This window comes from Pelodiscus sinensis, chromosome 3 (assembly GCF_049634645.1).
Source record: "Pelodiscus sinensis isolate JC-2024 chromosome 3, ASM4963464v1, whole genome shotgun sequence".
NCBI lineage: Eukaryota > Metazoa > Chordata > Testudines > Trionychidae > Pelodiscus > Pelodiscus sinensis.
Genome location: NC_134713.1, coordinates 160,297,789 through 160,320,835, shown reverse-complemented (window position 1 = coordinate 160,320,835; position 23,047 = coordinate 160,297,789). Strand labels below are relative to the sequence as shown.

The 23,047-nt window shown below is 43.5% G+C and overlaps 1 protein-coding gene across 3 annotated transcripts in view; it reads right to left on the bottom strand.

The window, feature by feature from the left end:
• The window catches only part of ALK (ALK receptor tyrosine kinase), a 636,373-nt gene that overhangs the window by 51,568 nt on the left and 561,758 nt on the right, over positions 1-23,047 (bottom strand). For all 3 annotated transcript variants that reach the window (XM_025180988.2, XM_075925354.1, XM_075925355.1), the window contains 2 exons: positions 15,846-16,008; positions 207-357 (listed from right to left, as the gene is read on the bottom strand). In XM_025180988.2, the coding sequence (XP_025036773.2) occupies positions 207-357; positions 15,846-16,008 (314 nt within the window). The remainder of the gene's footprint in view (positions 1-206; positions 358-15,845; positions 16,009-23,047) is intronic.

Genomic DNA, 23,047 nt, shown 5'->3' with positions numbered 1-23,047 from the left:
GCCTGGACCCTGTGAACCTTACATGGACTATTGGTGGATATTTAACTGCAGTACAGGCAAACCCTTAATATTAATTGTCTACAAGAAATCTTGTATCTAATCTTTGAACTACTCATACCAAAATCCCTAAAATCAGACAGCTGCAAAATGTAAAGATGCCAGTTTTGGAAAAAGTTCAATATGAGTCAGAAATGGAAGTTACTTACACTAGGACAGGCATCTTCTCCTTGATGGCCCACCAAGATGTATAAGGCATCGTCCTTTTGGAGGTCAAAAATCCCCAATACGGACACACCATGGGACCTCACCATAGTATTCTTTCCTCCTTTCCCACCAGCTGCTCCATAGCCTGAGATGCTGCAATGAAAAGAAAAGGTAAAAGTTTGATACCAAACCACTCCAAATAGGTGAAAGCAGTGGAATGGAATGCTAATTTGTATTATACTGTTTAGCCAGTAGGCAGTCATGTGTGTAACACATCACATCTTATTTAAACTAATGGCAAATATGTCTGTCAGAACACTAGAGGAGCTTACAGTGAACACATCTGGCATGTATTTTTCTGGGACTGTAGCCAGGCTTGTGAAGAAGCTTGACCTGCTGGTAGCAGCCCTACAACCTATCATGTATGTATAAGATGTGCATGACATGGTGTCAGGAGTAAACTGGTGCTAAAAGAGAAAAGAAATGGAAGGAAAGCAGCAATAGAAGTTGCAAACAGAAGGAACAAAGCACCAAGGTTGCAGGAACTCATCAACATGCCACTCTTCAATGTCTCTCAGCTTTAAGAAACTTTCACAATGGTTAGACTGGAGGCAATATTTTGAATTTGCTACCAAACTCCATATGGAAACCAAAGATAACAAGTATATTCTTTAATTTATGCTATAGGAAAGCAAGCAAAGCATATCTTTAAATCCTTTGACTTTACTAAAGACAGTCACAAAGAAGACTCTGCAAGGGTCCTGCTATATTTGTCACATACTTTACGCTCCCAGAGAATTATGCTTACAAAAGAGCATTTTTTCAACAGAGGAATCAAGAACCTGGGGAAAGCTGTTGAATGTTGTATAAGAACTCTGCATGCACTGGATGAAAACTGTAATTTTGGAACTGCAAACCAGAAAATATCAGACAAAGATTGGGAATTGGGTTAACAGATAAAACCTTTCACAGCAGTAACAACTGGAGAGAGACTGGGAAACCTTAAGCTAGAGAGAGAGCAAAGTAGTCTGAGCTGGTGAGACAGCAAAACCAAGAGCAAATGGTCAAACTTGAAAAACCAAGAGACTAGCTTATAAGCAGTTAATAGATGCATCCTGAGTGCTACAAGTCTTTACCATAAGGCCCCTCTTGCAAAGGGTGTGTCTAGACTACAGGGTTTTTTCAAAAAAAGTGGCCTTTTTTCAAAATAACGTCACCTGAGTCCTGCCCATAACATTGTCCATCCTGCCCATAACATTTCAGGGGGCATGTGCCTCTTGTGCCCCTCCCCCCAACATTGCTCCTGACTCCAGCAATCATAAAGAAAAGAATTCAGTGACCAGATCATAGCTGATTAAGACTAACAGTGGATAGCTCAACGGGAACCACTGTTATCTACAGTTTGTTCCTCAGACAGAAGAATCAACAGAGCAGACTATGGATGGCCTGACTCAAGCATTCCAAACCAGGCATAGTCAGTCATTGTAACTAATGGACAGCCAGATCAAGTTATGTGTGTCAGTCAAGTACAGTAATTAGAAAACCAGTCCGATTTAGAGACATTTAACAGACTGATCTGTTCTGAACTTCAAAAACAGTGTAAATTTGGTAAATGGTAGGAATGCAGAATTTAAAGGAGGAGATATAATGGAATGTAACACTGTATTATACTGTTAAGCCACTAGGTGGTGGCGTGTGTAACAGACTTTATTTTAAAACAATGAGCAGTCCTGTGGCACTTTAAGGGTACGTCTAGACTACCGCGTTTTGTCGACAGAAGTTTTGTTGACAGATACTGTCGACAAAACTTCCGTCGACAAAGAGCGTCCAGACACATTGAGTTCTGTCGACAAAGCAAGCTGCTTTGTCGACAGAACTCCGTAGTCTGGACGCAATGTTACAGGCAATAACACCTTCTGTCGACAGAGTTCTGTCGACAGAAGGTGTTATGCCTCGTAAAATGAGGTATACCAGCGTCGACAAAACTGCTGAGTTCTGTCGACGTTATGTCGACAGAACTCAGCGGTAGTGTAGACGCTGGTATAGTTTTGTCAACAAAAGTCCACTTTTGTCGACAAAACTAGGTAGTCTAGACACACCCACTGAGACTGACGAGTATATTCTATCATGAGCTTTCTTGGGTAAAACCGACTTCATCAGCCCACAGAAGCCGATGATATAATATGTTTGTTAGTCTCGAAGGTGTCACAGGACTGCTCGTTGTTTTTAAAGTTACAGACTAACCCAACTACCCCTCTGAGATTTTATATCTTATTTAAGCTAACCTTAGACTTATGTGGCAGAACGTTAAAGTAACTTATAGTGAACCCATCTGGCATACAGAAGCTTGACCTCCCAGCAGAAGCTTCACCATGTATGAGAAATACATGACAAGCAGCTCCTATGAAGAATCACAGGACCTACAGATGAAACACATTTGATCCATTCCTCTGTCAATAGCAGACTCTGGGATCATACATGCAAAGAACATTAGCCAATTATATGATTTACTTGTATTACTGGAGCACATAGATGCACATAATAAAATTTATTCTGCACAGAGATGGAAAACATTAAAGGGAACCCTGCCACCCACACTTTAGTCATTTATTTTCCAAGATGAAAAGTCCCAGTCTTTCAAATTTCTCCTAATATGTAATTTGTCCTTATCCCCAATCATTTCTGTTGCCCTTCTTTTTTACAAATCCAACACTGGTTGAACCTCTCCAGTCCAGAATTCTCTGGCCTGGAAACATCCGTCGTCTAGAATGATTTGAGTTAGCCAGATGTCCATTTTTATGGGTGTGGCCAAGATTTTTTTACAGCCACCAGTCCTAGCTCAGTGTTCTGTTAGGCTCTGTTGTAGTAAAGAGCTCTAATTTCCTTCTAAATGTTTTCTAAGAGCCCAGTAAGCAGTGAAAGTGTTGGTAATGCTGCTAGACAAAACTGACCTCCCGTGGTCCAGAAAATTTTCTTATTCGGAACTGGTCAGGTCCCAAGGATGCCAGATTAGAGAGGTTCAACCAGTATATTTTTTTTTAGATGGGGCAACCAGATCTACATGCAATATTCAAGATGTGGGCATACCGTAGAGGCAATATGATATTCTAGATCTTATTATCTATTCTTTTCCTCATGACTCCCAAACATTACGTTGGCTTTTTAGCTTGTCACTGCACATTGAGTAGATGTTTTTAGGGAACTAGCCACAATGATTCCAAGATCTCTTTCTTGAGTAGTAGCAGCTACTTTAGACCCCATCATTTTATATGTATAGTTGGGATTATATTTTTCTATGTGCATTACTTTGCATTTATCAACATTGAATTCCATCTGCCATTTTGTTCCCAGTAACCAATTTTGTGAGATCCCTTTTAAACACTTTGAAATCAGCTTTGGACTTAACTATTTTGAGTAATTTTACATCTGCAAATTTTGCCATTTCATTGTTTACCCCTTTTTCAAGATTGTTCATGAATAAGTTGAACAGCGCTGGACCTATTATATATGTAAGCAGGGGAATGGTCCCGCTATTGTGGGGAACTTTCCTGACTTCTATACTACCCCGGTGAAATGGACCAATGAAAGGATCTGAGTCCCCACTCCCACTTCCTTTACCCGACGGCCTTCCTGACCCTGAGGGCTCCCCTTCCACTCTCTTGAGTAGCAGAGTCCTCAAAATCTCAACAAGGCTGGGCCCAGGTTTCCTGGGGCTTAATCCCTGACCTTGTCATCACTTGGGGCAGAGGCTAGGGTGTCCCCACTGCGGGGTGGTCTCTTCACACTGCATGCTTTCTTGGCCCAGTGATCATTCCATAAAGTTCAAAGCAAATACAATTTATTAAACATCAAGGCTGTGTCTAGACTGGCAAGTTTTTCCGCAAAATCATCTGCTTTTGCGGAAAAACTTGCCAGCTGTCTACACTGGCCGCTTGAATTTCCGGAAAAGCACTGACAATCTCATGTAAGATCATCAGTGCTTTTCCGGAAATACTATGCTGCTCCCGTTCGGGCAAAAGTCTTTTTCTGAAAGACTTTTGTGCAAAAGGGCCAGTGTAGACAGCACAGTACTGTTTTCCGCAAAAAAGCCCCGATCACAAAAATGGCGATTGGGGCTTTTTTGCGGAAAAGCGCGTCTAGACTGGCCACGGATGCTTTTCCGCAAAAAATGCTTTTGCGGAAAAGCATCCTGCCAATCTAGACGCGCTTTTCCGAAAATGCTTTTAACGGAAAAGTTTTCCGTTAAAAGCATTTTCGGAAAATCATGCCAGTGTAGACATAGCCCAACTGATTAAAGAGAAAAGTTAAATGAGAACACATAGTCCCACTCTGTAGCACGGGGACATCACAACAGCAGTCTGCAGAGTGTAAGGATAGTTCACAGTCTGTTCCTTATAGGTCTCAGGGCTCTCTCTCAAGCCCTGGCTGTGCTGCAACAGGGGCTGCAGGCTGGACACGCTTGTTCTGACTGTGACCACATGACTTCAGGCTCTAGGTGGCAGGACCCCTCTCCCAGTCTGGCCTGCAGGGCCTCTTGGCTGGTGGTGTCTTCCTGCCCAGAGCCTCTCCCCCCTTTGCTGGTCCCAGCTGCTCACCACACCCAGTTGCAGACTGTGCTGCTTTGCCAGTCTCCAGCTCCTTGTGTTGGCCCTGGCCACTGGAAGTCTGCTGTTCAACACAGGGTCTGCGTTCCTTGGGCTGTGTGTGCCTGGCTCTGTTGCTGCAGAACTGCCCCTTAGCACAGGATTTGGGCTTCTTGGGCTCTGGCACTGCAGGTTTGTCTCTCCACACCGCTTGCTCTTCTTAGCTCTCTCTGCTTTCTCTCAGAGACACCCAGAAAATCCCAGCTCACACAGAGGACGGGAGCTGGCCTCTTAATTTCCTCACTGGCCTGTCCAACCTGTCAATCAAGATGAGCTGGAGTGTTGGCTGCTTTCCATTGTCTCTGAGGTCTTTCCGTCTCAAGGCCCTGATTTCTCATGGACCCTTCCCCTTTTGGTACTGGGAGCTGGCCAATCAAAAACTCCCACTGAGTTTTAGTAAGGGGCTAACAGTCCCCTTACGTATAGATCCTTGGAGAACACCAATATTATTCCTTTCCTTTTTCTCTATCTTTTAAGTGGAGTGCCTGGCAATATTTTCATGATCATTTAATGGTCTTTCAATTACTTGAATGACAAGCCTTTTATTATATTAATCACTCTGCCTCCCTCTGTCTATAAACAAAAGTCTTGCCCCAAAGGCAAAGCTGGAAATAGTGCAGGCTCTGTTGTAGCAGAAATAGTGCACCTCTGGGGTGAGGGTATGCACTTTAAGTAGACCTCAAGTATTAAATTTAGGGGGTCAAAGCTTCAGGGGGGACCACAGACCCCCCAAATGGTGCCCCATAGGTGCCCTATATAGCAGCTTTCATTCAAGACACTCAAGGTACTTCAGATACATTGAACTAACCAGGCAACCCCACTGTGAAACAGGTATGAATTAATTTATAACACTCACTAAACTGGTGGGGAGATTGAGCCACAGAGAGCCGAATTTCAACTCAGATGAGTCTCCACTGATTTCAGTGGCATTACGACCACTTACATCAGGGTGGAATTTGGTCAGGGAGGGTAAATCACTTGCCCACAGTGAAAATGATCTTCTAGCAAAGTCAGAAATGCAACACAGGGGAGCTCATTCCCTGCTCTAACTACTAGATGCATCTTCCTCTAAAACTAATTTAATTACTTTATTCATTCCTTCAATGCGGGCTCTGAACTTTGCCAGATATGGCACCATGTAAAATGAGTACAAATGGCACAGGCCTGTTCTGTACTAGGACTGTTCCCCAAAGGGATGCAAAATCAGCTTGTTTGGCTGAGCTTCACATGCCAATGACTAGCATGAAAAGACGAAGGCTTTGAGATTCTGCTCCGAGGCTGTCAGCACAGAGTGAGCATGATGCTGAAGCAACTGTGGCATACCAACCATCTCAGAGGGCAGATGAGATCCTTGGAATGTGACATAATTATGTTAGTGCCACGTTTTGCAACCAAACCAATCATTCCTCAATAAGGCTGTACCCAAGCCAGGAGAGAGAGTGAGGGACACTGCCTAAGGTCCCCTGAACAGATGCTGCACAGACCAAGAGATTACTGAGCTGATTTGCAGCAGGACATTGCAATGGCTAATGAGGTGCACCATCAAGCAAGGCATACTGGCAGGGCTAATCACCTGCAATTAGGAGCCATATTTTTCTACATCTAAATAGAGTTTGCGTACAAGCAATAAAATCAGGAAGTGCAAGAGACCCCATTAGTGGCTCATTCACAGGCTGCAGGCGAATGTGAGCAGCAGACACATGACCATGACTGCTCCCCATTTCTCAAAAGGAGCCAATTGTTATTGAAATAAACAGAATGTTTTGTCTTTATTGTGGGAATCCCTGCACCAATACAGAGACCATTGGTGCATGAAGGAAGGGGGCATGTTAGCATACTGGCTTGCAGGATTAAGGCCTAAAAAGAGTAGCGCAGGCAGACTAGAGGAGAGAATCATTTATATTTCATTTTGGCTTTTATTACATCAAGACTTATGAACATGGATGGAGATGTGAGTCTTTAGGGGTATTTGTGTGAGAGGACAGTGGGTCAGCAAACAGGGTGGAGAGACCATTCCACACTTAAGCAGCAGCGTGGAGAAAGTAATGGAGATGATTCAGGGAGAGGGAAAATGATCAGGATTTCAAGGTTGACACTCCTGCTTGATCAAGAATAGCCTCTTCCCTAGAATTCCAGTCTCACGTGGGACTTGGCAGTGCCAATGAAAATGACAGAGTGGGGAATATAGCGAAGGGGACTTAAAGGAACTTTTAGGATGTGGTTTCAAAAATGGAGGACAGGCATGGTGGACAGGAGCAGGTCTTACTTTTTCTTTGTTCATTTTCCCAATCTTTGATCATAGCCCTGAGTGAGAAGGATGGAAGATTTCATTTCATTTTCCAGAGGGAAAGCTGATGATACCCCCCACAACAATATTGGCTTGTTTTGCCTGATGCCACTGGTTTTTGCAATGCAAAATCCAACTGAGGCCAAATCCAGTTCTCCTTCCGCCCATGGGCAGCCCAGTAGAGCTTGAACTAAAATAGCCCAGGTCTGTTGACCTTCAGGGCAGGCAGCAAGGCTTAGCTATTTAGTCAGACCTATGGGGAGGTTGGGTTTTGCTGGAGCTGCAGTTCATGCTGGAGGGGAGTTTTGCTGGGGGCTGAACTATCCTCAGTGCTAAAGGATAGAGGGCCCACTATACCATAACTCACATCAAGCCTGTCAGACTTACTACACCGAACACATGGTTATTATAATTCGTATACCAAAGGTAGTATGGAAACTATCATATGTCAACTAGTGACATGTCAATCCTGAAAATCATTTTGTGATGTATGGACAGACGGTGTATGAAGAGTTATATCCGTGCTGGAAGCAGGGTCTTAAAATACGCTTAAAATACAGCCTGTCCTAGATAAAGATGTGGATTTAATTATCTGGCTGGCTTTATTACAGGCAGAGGACTCAAAAGTTTATTTACCTATAAGGTAAGCAAAACCATCAAGCCAATGAGCGGTGAAGGAGACAACTTAGTAAACACTAAGAGGAGAATCCATTGATAGGGATTGATTAGAGGAGAATCCATTGATAGGGATTCTCTAAGCTGTAGTCAGAAAGAGAGGAGGGGAGAAGGCAAACCATGGGCCAGAGCAGACAAACAACCGCATACAAAGGAATCCAATGCATCAGGGAATGGCAGACAAATAAGCAGTGGCAAATTTTTAAAGTGCTTGTACGCAAATGCTAGGAGTCTGACTAATAAGATGGGTGAACTAGAGTACCTCGTATTAAATGAGGAGATTGACATAATAGGCATCACTGAAACCTGGTGGAATGAGGAAAATCTGTGGGACACAATCATACCGGGATATAAAATATATAGAAAGGATAGAGCAGGCCGGCTGGGTGGCGGAGTGGCACTGTATGTGAAAGATAATGTAGAATCAAATGAAATAAAAATGTTAAGTGAATCAACATGTTCAATAGAATCGCTATGGATAGTAATTCCATGCTCCAATAATAAGAAATTAGCAGTAGGGATATATTACCGACCACTTGACCAGGACAGCGTTACTGACATTGAAATGCTAAGGGAGATTAGAGAGGCTACCAAAATAAAGAACTCTGTAATAATGGGGGATTTTAATTACCCCCATACTGACTGGATACATGTCACCTCAGGAAGAGAAGCAGAAATAAAATTTCTCAATGGCTAAAATGACTGCTTCTTGGAGCAGCTGGTGCAAGAACCCACAAGGGGAGAGGCAATTCTCGATTTAGTCCTGAGTGGAGTGCAGGATCAGGTCCAGGATATTACCGTTACAGGACCGCTTGAGAATAGTGACCATAATATAATAACACTCAACATTCCTGTGGTGGGAAGAACACCTCAGCAGTCCAGCACCCTAGCATTTAAATTCAAAAAGGGGAAATACACAAAAATGAGGAGGTTTGTTAAACAGAAATTAAAAGGCACAGTGACTAGAGCCAAATCCCTGAAAGCTGCATGGAAACTTTTTAAAGACACCATAATAAAGGCCCAACTTAAATGTATACCCCAAATTAAAAAACATAGCAAGAGACCTAAAAAAGAGTCACTGTGGCTTAACCACCATGTAAAAGAAGCAGTGAGGGACAAAAAGGTATCTTTTAAGAAGTGGAAGTCCAATCCTAGTGAGATAAATAGAAAGGAACATAAACACTGTCAAATCAAGTGTAAACATGTAATAAGAAAAGCAAAAAAAAGATTTTGAGGAACAGCTAGCCAAAAACTCAAAAAGAAATAACAAAATGTTTTTAAAGTACATTAGAAGCAGGAAGCCTGCTAAAAACCCTGTGGGTCCCCTAGATGATCGAGCTATAAAAGGAGCAATCAAGGACGATAAAGCCATTGCAGAGAAACTAAATGATTTCTGTGCTTCAGTCTTCACGGCTGAGGACGTTGGGGAGATTCCTGAATCTGCACGGTCCTTTGTGGGTGATGAATCTGAGGAACTGTCCCGGATTGAAGTGTCATTAGAGGAGGTTTTGGAACAAATAGAAAAACTTAATGTTAACAAATCTCTGGGACCGGATGGCATTCATCCAAGGGTTCTAAAAGAACTCAAATGGGAAATTGCTGAGCTATTATCTGTGGTTTGTAACCTATCCTTTAAATCGGCTTCCTTACCTAATGACTGGAAGGTAGCCAACGTGACACCAATATTTAAAAAGGGCTGTAGAGGCGATCCTGGCAATTACAGACCGGTAAGTCTAACTTCAGTACCGGGCAAATTAGTCGAAACAACAGTAAAGAATAATATTGTGAAGCATGTAGAAGAACATAATTTGTTGGACAAAAGTCAACATGGTTTCTGTAAAGGGAAATCCTGTCTTACTAATCTGTTAGAGTTCTTTGAAGGGGTTAACAAACATGCAGACAAGGGGGATCCAGTAGATATAGTATACTTAGATTTTCAGAAAGCCTTTGACAAGGTCCCACACCAAAGGCTCTTGTGTAAATTACATGGCCATGGGATAAGAGGGAAGGTCCTTTCTTGGATTGAGAACTGGTTAAAAGTCAGGAAACAAAGGGTAGGAATAAATGGCAAATTTTCAGATTGGAGAGGGGTAACTAGTGGTGTACCCCAAGGGTAAGTCCTGGGACCGATCCTTTTCAACTTATTCATAAATGATCTGGAGAAAGGGGTAAGCAGTGAGGTAGTAAAGTTTGCGGATGAAACCAAACTGTTTAGGATAATCAAGACAAAAGCAGACTGAGGGACTCCAAAAAGATCTCGCCAAACTGAGTGATTGGGCAACAAAATGGCAAGTGAAATTTAATGTGGATAAGTGTAAAGTAATGCACATCGGGAAAAATAACCCCAACTATACGTACAGTATGATGGGGGCTAATTTGGCTACGACAAATCAGGAAAGAGATCTTGGAGTTATCGTGGACAGTTCTCTGAAAACTTCCACACAGTGTGCAGCGGCGGTCAAAAAGGCAAATAGGACGCTAGGAATTATTAAGAAAGGGATAGAAAATAAGACCCAGAATATCTTACTGCCCCTGTATAAAACTATGGTATGCCCACATCTTGAATACTGTGTACAGATGTGGTCTCCTCACCTCAAAAAAGGTATTTTGGCCTTGGAAAGGGTTCAGAAAAGGGCAACTAAAATGATTAGGGGTTTGGAACGGGTCCCATATGAGGAGAGGTTAAAGCGACTGGGACTTTTCAGTTTAGAAAAGAGGAGACTGAGGGGGGATATGATAGAGGTCTATAAAATCATGAGTGGTGTGGAGAGGGCCGATAAAGAAAAGTTATTTATTAGTTCCCTAAATAGAAGAACTAGAGGACACCAAATGAAATTAATGGGTAGCAGGTTTAAAACTAATAAGCGAAAGTTCTTCTTCACACAGCGTGTAGTCAACCTGTGGAACTCCTTGCCAGAGGAGGCTGTGAAGGCTAGGACTATAATAGAGTTTAAAGAGAAGCTAGATAATTTCATGGAGGTTAGGTCCATAAAAGGCTATTAGCCAGGGGATAAAATGGTGTCCTTGGCCTCTGTCTGTCAGAGGCTGGAGAGGGATGGCAGGAGACAAATCGCTTGATTGTTGTCTTCTGTCCACCCTCTCTGGGGCACCTGGTGTTGGCCACTGTCGGTAGACAGGATACTGGGCTAGATGGACCTTTGGTCTGACCCAGTATGGCCGTTCTTATGTTCTAACACACCAGGGAATAGAGTCTGCTCCCCAGGACGTATTCCTGGCTTTTGAAGTAGAGACAATGGACTTTGGGTAATATAAGGAGTGCAGAAAGATATTCTAGTTATCTGTCCTTGAGGGGACTTAGCCAGCAGCACTCTCTGAGCCTCTGAAAGTTGGATCCTCTAGCCTGAGGGCTAGAGATGCTAGGAACTTGTGATTAGGAAAAGATTATAACCTGATAAAATTAAGTTTTAGTCACTAGAAAGCACGTTATGTTTGTAAACGTGCCTGCCTCTCTCTCTTGATTAATATCACTTACCTCTCAGTTCTTTGTTAATACACCTATTCTTGTTTTATTATTAAATCATCTCAGTGCTGCTTTATTGAAGTGAGCAGGACTTTTTCAGCTGCTAACCTAACAGACTGGTGTATAGCTTGTTTCTCTGGAGACAGTAAACTTAATTTATAGAAAAACAAACAGAGAATAGAGAGCAGTGGGGGCAAGGGCAGCAGTTCCTCACTGAGCTTGGGGCCTCAATGCTCTGGGACCCAGCGGGGAATCACTCCCTGCCCTGTGCTCCAGCTTCAACTGCTTACCAACCGCACAGATTAGCGTGCAAGTGACGGCTTCCTGCAGAGGAGAGGTGAAAGCCCCAGACTTGCCAGAGATGGTAGTTCCCCGATGAGTCCTGGAATGTCAGGGCTGCCCGCTGGTCCTGCTGCAGGAAGGCAGAAACTGCCCAGACCGGGATGCCAGGCAGCTTTGCTGTCCCCAAACAGTTTCTGGGGCAGGGAGGCTGTGTGAGGGCAGAGTCTGTGGGACGTCAGAGTGACGTGATGATGTCATCCCACAGGAAAAACTTTTATATATCTATATCTATATCTGGAATGAGGCCTCATCCCTTCGTCACATTGAATGAAAAGGTGAAGTGATAGAAAATGGCTGTAAAAGCCCTATATCCAGAAGCAGGTCTTTTCTCTCATGGTGCAAGCCCTGTGCAGATAGCTCTAAGTCTATCATATGAAGATCCTCCATGCACAGGGGGCATGCTGGGGCTAGGAATGGGAGGGATAGATCAGGGGCAGGGATGCAGCATGCCGTGCCAAGCAAATTCTGGCCAGACTTGGGAAGCTGCTGTAACTTGACATGTCCCTAGGACTGTTTCTGTTATGTTGAGGGCCTGCAGCAGTCTGGAATGAGGAAGGCATAAAGAAGGTTTGAACCCACTATAGCTTCCCCCCGCCACACAGTTTCAGCTGGCTGTGATTTCTGTGCTGCATCTCACTACAGTTGTATGTCAGGAACTAATAAGTCTGTTAGCAATTAATTATTTACACAGAACCTAAGTGTGCCAGGTGTTTTACAGACATGGAAGAAGACAGGTACCTACAATAAAGAGTTGTAATTTTAGCTCTACTCACAATCTGTACTATGCGTCAAAATCAGCCTATAATTTGCTGCAGAATTTTGGATCTTCCTTGAGCTGTGGCATTAAAGAAATGTCAGTTTTGTGTGCTTAATTTATTGCCTCACCTCTTTGGGGTGATATTTTATATGCATATTCACTGTATGCCAGCCTTGAAAAATTCTACTCACCCATGCACCCCAGGCAAGTCATTTTTTTTTGATGGGTGAGTAAAACACCATTAGGATTTTTTCCCATTATCATCAATCCTCATGGTAATAGGTGTGCAAGCAGATTTTGTGCTTGGCCTAGTCAATTTCACAAGGCTGCTTTCTGTTATTTTGTTGGTGTCCTGATGTTGAGGATTGATATGTATCCCCAGCACTGTAATTCCTTTTCAATAAAAACAAAAAGGTATAAAAATAATAAAGGGCCTGCCTGTGCTAATGAGTGTTAAGAAGAATCCTACTCTTGTCTTCATAGGGGAGTTCTGCTTAAAAATCCACAGCAGAATCATTCATTTAAATGGAGAGTCTTTTAAAAATTGATAGCATGATATGGCCCATGTGATTATTTGTTACAGTGGGTTCAAATTTGACTGTGCTCTTTTATCCAGAAGCAACATTTTACCCAAGTAGCAGCCTGATTAAATTATCTTGAACTATGTCTGGCTATCTCTGTGTTGACTAGAATGCAGCCAATTAAACAGGCCTCTGTTAAATTTAGACTGCTAATTCTACCACTTCTCAGAAATGCCTGTTGCATAAGCCTAAAAAGGTCATGCTAACCAGCACAATTAGCCCAGAGTAGGAAATACCCACATCAATTAAAAAAAAAAATCACAAAAGAAAGAGAAGAGTACCCAGTCATTAAAAGCTAGTGCCTGATAGTAAGCCATTTAGGTTTTGTTAAGAATTGTCTTTGTTATAAGCTACATCATAGAGTATAACAATGAAAAAAATCTGACTTTTTACTCCATATATTGTTTATTAACCAGTTTGCTTTTCTCTCAGTCATAATTAAAGAAGGAAACTACACTTAGTTTTTTTTTCTTGTCAGTGCCACTTCTGGGGTCTCGTGCACTAGCACAAACTTGTCATAGCATACACCGCAGAGGAATTATTATTTGATAAAAAAGTGTTTCCAATAGAATTTTTTCTTCAAAAAGTATGGAAACATTTCTTAAATTTTCATGAAAACTTATGTCTAACAAAACCAAAAAATTCAGAGCCCAATTTTCACCAGTTAGTGTCTCTAACCATTTCCACATTTGTAGTTCCCATTGTATCTCTTGTGCTGCCCATCATTCCTCTGAAATTAGTGGCATCTGCATATGTTCTTGAATTATACCACTGCAATTTGGGTTTGGTGGAGGTTAGTTATGGGCTGCTGACCTCTTCACACACATTACTGCTCTCAAGTGGATGAAATGTCAAACCTAACTCAGGGCTTATATGTTTGCTCTGCTCACTCAAGTAATGAAGCAGTTCCATTAATTCAGCAAGCACTGCAGAAATCAGTGTGAAATTAATGTCTTTAGCTGGCAGTGGTGAAGTTTGCATATGTGATTAGAGGACATGTAGGTGCAACTGTTTGCGCTGTCAATCTTGCTTTCTCATTTTCTATTGTTTTTAAAGGGCTCAGAGATAGATAAACACTTCAGAGGTTTTTTAAAAAAATGCATGTTTCCTGCTGAGTGTATTCAGTTTTGGCTTGTGCACATCTTGATGATTCTATTAAATTACAGGTAGAACTGATCATGATGCATATAGCTAAGATTGTTCATTGCTTCCCATAAAAGCCCTTGTTGTGAGTTGCTTATAACTTTGCCACACTGTAATAATTTGAATTGAAATTTCCCATGCTTGATTTTTACGTTTCAGCAGAACTGATCAGCTATTTCTCAGAGCCAAATAGGGAAACAGATAATTTTGCCAATATTATTTTTTTCTCCATCCACTTATTTGAAGATCTACTGTATGTCTCCATTCCTTAAATCATAAACTTGGAATTTGGCAGGGAAGCCGTCGTAGGGTCAGAGATGTGTCTTTTGTGGTCCCCATGAAAATCCATCCATATTTGGCCAAGTTATAATAGTCTGAGAATTTGTCATCTGAAGAAGTGGGTTGTGCTCATGAAATCTCATGACGCTATATTTTTTGGTTAGCCGCTAAGGTGCTACAGGACTGTAATGAGTTTAGGTAAGCAACATGGCCTTCCTCTGACCCGGAAGAGGAAGGGCCCATGGGTTCAGGCTCAGCCAGTCCCGCCCCCAGGAAGCAGGAAGGCGGGACCAGGAATATAAGAGCTCAGCACTCAGTTGGAGCCCAACTACTGAACATGCCAGATGCTTGGCCCAACCCCCATGGCAAAAGGCCCAACCACACTGCACTCAATGGGAGGACTAGGTTGGGCCGGCAGGACTCCTGCCGGCCCTCAATGACTGGTCCGGACTGCTGAGACCACGGCCATGGCCCGAAGATTCGCCGAGACCTCCGGGACTCTCATTGGGACCCAACGAGTGGACCGGACCATGTGGACCCCTGCTGGAGCCAGAATCTATGGACACACTGCCAGCACCTCCATTCCCAGCTGACCCTGAGGAGCAGTGCCTGAGCCAGGTAGGCCCCCAGAAGGAACTGGCCCAGGGACAGTCGACCCTGGGGTGACTGAGAAGATGGAGGTCTGGTGGGCAGCGTGTTGCGGCTCGGATCCCTGCTGATCCACAGATCTGGTCGGCGTGTTGCAGTCCAGATTCCCGCCAATCCAGTGGCCACCATACTGCCACTGTCAGTGCCCTGGGCTGGGATGCCGCGGAGTGTGTGGGCCTGTGCCCTCCTATTACCCCTCCCCTTAGGTGGCAGGCTTCCCCCTATGGGGGCAAAACCTCTGCACTTGTTGGCTCTCCAGCAGCAAAGACACTCAACCACTGCCCAGCTGGCACCTGGCTGGAGCTTTAAACTGTTATTGAACCACTCGTGTTAAACATTTGCCTGTCTGCCCCACCCTGACCCAGGGCTGGGCCTTATATACTGCTTGCCCAAGCTGCACCCCAGGCTGGGTCCTTAACTGTTGATCTGCAACTCTGCCTGAACTGAAGGCTGGGCCTTATAAACTGCCTCTCAACCTACTAAGAGGCTTGAGTCCCCGACTGTTTAAACTGCTTATTTGGTGCCCGCCCTGACCAAGGGCATGGCCATTATAAACTGTTGCTTGGCCTGTGACTAGGTCCGAGACATGTCAGGCAAACTGTGTATCGAGTTTGGCACTGCAATTGTCCTTTAAAGGGGCAGTATAGGGTGTTGTTTAATTTGTTTTAGTTACAGACTAACACGGCTACCCATCTGAGACTTATTCTGAGAATAGTCATTTGGTGTTCTAAGAACATATTTGGAGATGAGGGAATATTTCAATCTTGTCAATAACATGTCATGAAAATCACAGAGAGTCTCTCACCTGTAAGTATTGGTTGCTGGCACTCTCCAGATCTGCACACCTTGGAGAATTCCTTCAGCCCCAACTATAACACTGAGATTGGAATTCCTGTAAGCATCATTGCACTGGGTCTGAGTGGGTCCTTGCGGTCCGCTGGCACCACATGTGGTGAACAGCCACTGATCTAAAATAAGGAGAAATGAAAATAGACTTTGAATGTGTGGCAATTTCACTGTTTTTGCCTTTATTTGCTCCTCCTTATACTGGGACCAAGAGGAGAATCTGCAGAATTTGTTTTTCAGGGAGAAAGGATAAATAGTGATTCATTAGGCTCCTCATAATCCAGTACAACATAACACTACTTACACTGCAATTTTTTTATGTAGCCTGCAGTTTTACAATAAGGAACATTACCTCGCTCTTACTTTACTTTTCACTTTGGACAGGGAGGCAAAGTGCCTTGCTCAAGATCACACCGCAGGTCAACAGCAGATCGAGAAACAGAATTCAAGCCTGGTGTCCTGGCCACTGGACCATGAATAACTGGGCAATTGCAATGTATCCCTCTGCTACTTTAATGTTTACTAAATAATAACATACAGTATTGTCTCAGATAACGGGACCTACTTGAGAAGACTGAATAATTCGGGATAACTAAAAGTTTGAATAATTGGGTAATTTTCACTGTAATTACTACACAAGCAATCATGACTCAGTTTCAGGTAATAGTTTGTGATAACTGAGATTTGTATAACCAGAGTTCAGCTGTATACATGACTTGCCAGATCCTTAAGTATAAGTTAGCATCACTTCACTGTAATAATTTTCACCAGTTTGGGATTTGGCCCTATGTGCATTGATCTGTCCAGTAGACTTGCTAATTCACACAAATGAAATTGCAATCCCTTCCTATTTCACTGTGAAGATTCACCAGAGTCAGCACTGCTGTGAGACTTCATGATATTGAGACCTCATTAGTGTTGCAAATTATATATGCACATTTGCTAATATATTCTAAAGCACTTGTGGGTAACTTGTGGCCCATAGGCCACATAGCACCTATTGGGTTTCTATATGTGGCCCATGAGACATTTTGTTTACTGTTGCCCATATGTAGGATTGCCAGATTCCTCTGGTATCCATCATCCACAGTCGTCTCCCCCCCCCCCCCCATGGTATTACTAAAGTGACACGCACATTGAGCAAAGGCACATGAAATAAGTTGTGTGATGACTGCACACAATAGTGACTGTAAGAAACATTCACTCTCTTTGCATCCAATCAAAGCACTGCTACACCCTGCAGAATCTAGATATGCAAGCACAGATAGCAAAACTACCCTATCCTGGGAGACGGTCTTGGTTACGGTAATATTGCAGCCCACTGAGATGGAGGGCCACTAGTGTGTGGCTCACTCACTAGCCTACATTGCCCATTGCAGTTCTAAAGCATTAGTTCAAGCTAGCTAGAGACATAGGTGCCCGTGGTGGGAGGAGATGCAGGGAGGTCCACCCAGAGAAACAGGGAGGGGGTATGAGGATGCACCCCATTTAGCAATTAAAATTTTGGCAGAGGCACAGTTGGGTGATGCATCTCCCAAGTGCTACCATGAGTCACCTCTGGCTAGAGGCATAAACGGAAGTAAGAAAGCATAAAACATTAGAAGATGATGACCTACGACAGGATAGGCCCATTACTCAATAAAAAGAGGGAAACAATAACAGAAAACGTGGAAATGGCAGAGATGCTTAATGAATTTCTTTGTTTTGGTTTTCACCAAAAAGGTTGGTGCTGACTGAAAGCCTAAAATAGTGAATTCCAATGATTATGGGGTAGGTTCAGACGTTTAAATAAGGAGAGAACAAGTTAAAAATTATTTAGATGTATTCAAGTCACCAGGACTTGATGAAATGTATCCTAGAATACTCAAGGAGCTGACTGAGTAGATATCAGAGACATTAGCTATCTTTGAAAAGCCAGAAGACTGGAAAAGAGTACACATAGTGCCCATCTATAAAAAGAGAAATAAGGACAATCTAGGAAATTACATATCAGTCAACTTAATTTCTGTACCAGGAAAGATAATGGAGCAAATAAGTATGGGATCAATTTGCAAACATCTAGAACAGGGGTCGGCAACCTTTTCAAACCAAAGTGCCAAACTACATCAAAATTCAGAACAAGTGGTCAACAAAGAGCTGTATAAGAATGCCCATTTGCATGGCTGAAAATATATAACTTAATATTATTGATAATTGACAATGATTATGAATAGCACAAATGAAACATTGTACTCATAAGACTTCATTTAATGGGACTTCTGCTGCTACATCTTTTCACACGTCTCTTTGAAGTTTACATCATAACTGGTCAAATCCAGTTTCATGCATGCATTCAGACTGTAACAAGTCTTGTGGATAAGGGGGAAATCAGTAGCTGTGGTATACCTGTACTTTAGTAAGGCACTTGATACAGACTTGCTTTGATCTTCTCATTAACTACAGAAATACTACCCTTATGGAGCTATTATATGTTGGATGCTTAACTAATTGATAACTATGCTCTGGGAATGGTTATTCACAGTAATCCTGGAAGGACATAACGAGCGGTGTTCCACAGGGATCAGTTCTGGGGCTGGTTTTGTTCAATATCTTCATCAGTGATTTAGATTATGGCACAGAGTGTACACTTACAAAGTTTGCAGATGATACCAAGCTAGGACAGGTTGCAAGTGCTTTGGAGGACAGAGTCATAATTCAAAATGATCTGGACAAACTGTAGAAATAATCTGAAGTAGGATGAAATTCAATAAGGACAAATGCAAAGTGCTCCACTTAGGGAGGAACCATCAGTTTCACACATACAAAATGGGAAATGACTATCTAGGAAGGAGTACTGCAGAAAGAGGTCTCAGTCATACTGGACCACACACTAAAGAAGTCAGTGTGACACTATTGCAAAATAAACAAAAAAACACATCATCCTAAAATATATTAGGAGTGTGATAAGCAGGAAATAAAAAATAATTCTTCCAATCTACACCACACTGTAATGAGACTAAATTCACTAACAGTTATAAAACTGAGATTCCTTCAGTGAAACAAGAAATAATTATTTATTATCACAATAGTTGTTTGGGATTTGACACAGAAAGGATCAAGATATATAGTGCAGAAGAGCTACCTACAAATATGGCTTTTTTCAGGACCACCTCACAATCAAAGGAATTTATCCTCACATTATCTCCATGTGATAGTGTGGTATTATCCCCATTTTACAGATGGGAAACTGAGATCAAGACAGATTAAGTGAATTTCCCAGGCTTACACAAGAAGCTTGTGATAAAACCTGGAAGTGAAGCCAGGTCTTTTGGGCTTTAGTACTTTATCCCTCTGACTATTTTTTCCAGGCTTAAGGCCTGTTCCAAACCCATCCAAGTCAATGAAAGTTTTTTATTGACTTCAATGGGTTTTGATTCAGGGCATGAAGAATAAAGTATCCCTTTTTCTTGATGACTTTCTTTCATCAAGTTTGATCACTGTGAGGTGTTCAGGGTGCGATCACCCCCTCTCAGCCCGAGAGGGGGGGTCTGCGGACCCTTTTCTTCTCTCTCGGTCCCTTGTTGTACCCCGGGTTCCTGCTATGGGGCCCGAGTTCTTGGGTGCGATCACCCCCTCCCGGACGGAAGGGGGGGTCAGCGAACCCTAAAATAGTTACCTGTCCCTGCGGGGTGGGGCCGAAGCCCCTAGTCCGGGTTTTTCCCCCTCGCGCGGTTCCGACTTACACTTTACTACCGCTATGCTCGTTGGGAGTGGGATGCTCCTCTAGGAGAGGGAGGGGGACCTGGTCCCACCCTCTCTCCGGGTCCCAGCCCGGGGCCCTGAGCGTCGGGGCTTGCTAGTGCCCCGGTGCGGTGGACGGGGGGGTCACTCCCTCCATAACCCGTCCAACCATGGACGCCAAAAGTGTCCTGCCCCGGGCTCCTTCCTCCCTCCTGGCAGCTCTTGGCGGCACCGCCTCAACCCCCAGAACTTACCCTGGCTCGGTCGCTCGGATCCTGGGTCGTCCGGGGGAAGTCGCCAGGGAGAGGTCCCTTGGCTGGGTCTGCTCTCGGCTTGGCCGTTCCCTCCGGGTTCGGTGTGGTGGGGTTCGGCCCTCGTCGGAGGAGGGGCTGGCCGACCGCCGGTGGCGATGGCTGTCCCTATGGCCGCGGGGCCAAGGTCTGGCCGCGCGCTGGCCTGGGTGGCGCTCGGGGTCCGTCCTCGGTTGGGGGCCGCTCCTCCGCCGCTGCGGGGAGGCTGCCCCCAACCGTGCCGGTGGCGAGCCTTTTCAAAGTGGCCCGCCGCGCCGGCCGCTGCCCGGGGCCCCTCCCCTTCCTGCAGCGTGCCGGCCTCCGCCCCTGCCGTACGCCCGCTGCACTCCGCCCCGCTCCCTCCCCGCAGGGCTTCGAGGGAGGGGCCAACACTCCCCTGCCGGCGCAGGCGCGGCGGCAAGTGGTCCTGCCAGCTCCTCCAGCTTACGCCAGGGTAATGCCAGGGGGCTCGGGGCTGGCCGACGGTTCCCAGTGGGGGTGGCTCTGGCCGGCCTCCCCCCGGGGCAGTGACGGCCCGTCACAATCACCTTCAGAAAGCATTGCAAAACTACCCTTTTTGAGAAACCTGTCTACTGTATGTAATGTTCATAATATAAACATGCCCTTCTATTCCCAACCCTCTCCCAATTTCCCCATCTCCCAGAAATGCCCTGTCTCAAGCAGTTTTGACCCTGGAAAGGAAGAAGTGCCAGAGACTCCATGAAGTCTGCTTAGGACTTTGCTATTGCTATTTACTTTGCATGGAAGGTGCTCAGACACCACAGTTAAGGGCAGCCGCATCAAATACTCAGATTAGATAGAGCAGAAGACTATATAGATGATGGGAGAAAAATGAAAGTCAAAATGCGGGAGGGTTGAAAGAGGGGGAGAAATTCAAAAAATATGATTTCAGGGACTAATAGTCTCTAAATATTTGTCAGAATTTTCACACAATTCTGTGGATCTGATTCTTGAAATACTGGCAGTCTTACACCAGAAATGGAGTATGTTCATTTGCAAGAAAAAAGCTAAGGCCTCTTCTGCTAGTTATCACAGTGACTTAACGTTGTAATATCCCAGTGGCTAAGCCAGGTGCACTGAAGCATATGCTCAATAAAATAGGTAGGCGAGCATCTAAGTTTGGAATAATAGGAATAAGTCTCTGGTGAAAATCTGTTGGTACATGAAATTATTCAGGAATGGAGTAGACGAGCCCTAAAGGTGGTGATGTGATGCAATTATGGGAGTGACTATGCCAATGCCTGTATTTTCCAGAGCTCTCAGCAGACTCAGATGGATTTGAGTGCTTGTGCAGTTAACTAAGTGTTGTGCTTTCTCTTCTCTTAACCTCCTAAATACTACATCAATCTCCAAAAAACTGGAGGACTGAGGAATGCTGGATCAAAAGAAATTTGTTATACAACCCTGATGAGATTTTAATAACCAGAGCCTCAAAAGTTTGTAATTCAGATACGAAGCCACATGTTTGACTCTTCTTTGAACTGAGAAGAAGTTCTTATCTCTTCCATAGTTTGGGTGATTATGGAGAAAGCTAAAGACAACACAGTGGAGGTACCACTCCTGCACTGGTTCGTGAGGACATTATAGGGCTTCTTGCATCTCTAATTTCTATGAATCTTCTCTTTGTGCAGAAACCTACATATACGAAGATGAGTTGCATATAAAATAAAACAGGTGGCATCCTGACTCCTTTGAAGTCAGTAGGGGTTTTGCCATACGTTTTAAAGAGGCCAGGATCTTTCAGAATAGTCACTGCCAGGTGTTTTCAAGTATTCCCTCTTTATCACTACTGTATAGACCTATGAAACACATTCTTCCTCCTAGTTCAGCTTCTCCTTTGTGTTTGATATTGAAGATCAGTCCAATTACAAACTTTTCTGCTGGATCAAGCAGGAACAGAACATAGCCTGGTTAAAAAAGAATTAGGACAAATGGATCTAAACTTAAAAAAAAAAGAAAATTGGATTTGGACTAAACTCAGATTTTTTCCCCCCACAAAACCCACATTCATCTAAAACCTTTATTAAATACACCACTAGCCTGAAGTGTTAAATAACAAACAAGGATCCAACGTTCTCTTAATGTCTATATAACCTCAGAAGTAATCTTTTTTCCAGTAAAAATTGCTATTTCCTCCCTACATATTATTGATTTCCCCCTGGTACCAGAAACAACTGTAACACACTACATGAACCATTACAGCTCATGTAAATCTGTTTCCATGGGTTGCTACATGTAATGGCAGTTTACAGTAAACAGTTTTTTAGCACCTCTTTGATCTCCACAGATGAAATAGCAACACAGAGACACAACTCTTTAAACCACTGGGATTGCAACCTAGCATTTTCTACCTACTGGCAACCATGACATGGTCATGTAACATACTGTATAACTCTCCTTCCATCTGCAGTGCGTGATGGGGTAGTACTTTCAGCACACTAGGATTATCCAGGCCTTATCTACACTAACTCCTGAGGTTGATCTAATTTACATTACTTCAGGTATGCAAATAGCTGAATAGCAAACAGTATAGCTGAAGCTGACATACTGCAGCGTCTTGTCTGTGGTAAGATCAGTGGGGGCTGCTCACCCATCATTGCTGGCTATACTTCTCATCCTGGTGGAGTACTGGCATTGATGGGAGAGCACTCGGAGGACAATTTATTGCATCTAAGCAGACACAATAAATCGATGGCTGGTGAATTGATCACTGCAACGTCGATCCCTAGTGTAGTGGAGACAAGCCCCAAGTCTATGGCTACTGACAAGTAATATATTCTGGTCTAAATGTTCCAAAGTAATTATGGATTTTGGGTCTCAAATAGGATACTTTATAGAGGTCTGATGTCCAGTGCTGAGCACCAACATGCTGAAAGTCAGAGCACCCAATGACAGAAGCATGCAAAATCACTAATCACTTTGGAATAGTTAGGCTCATATTTCTAGGACCTTCTGTTGTACCCTATTGACCTGATTTAAACATCTTGGCTCAGACCACTAACCATGATAATAAACCGAAGCATTCAATTTAAGAAAATGAAACAAAAAATTGCACTGAAAATTGGAGCCAAGCTAATAAATTATAATGAATAATTTATACAATCATTAATCTCTTTTTTCTGTCTGTGAC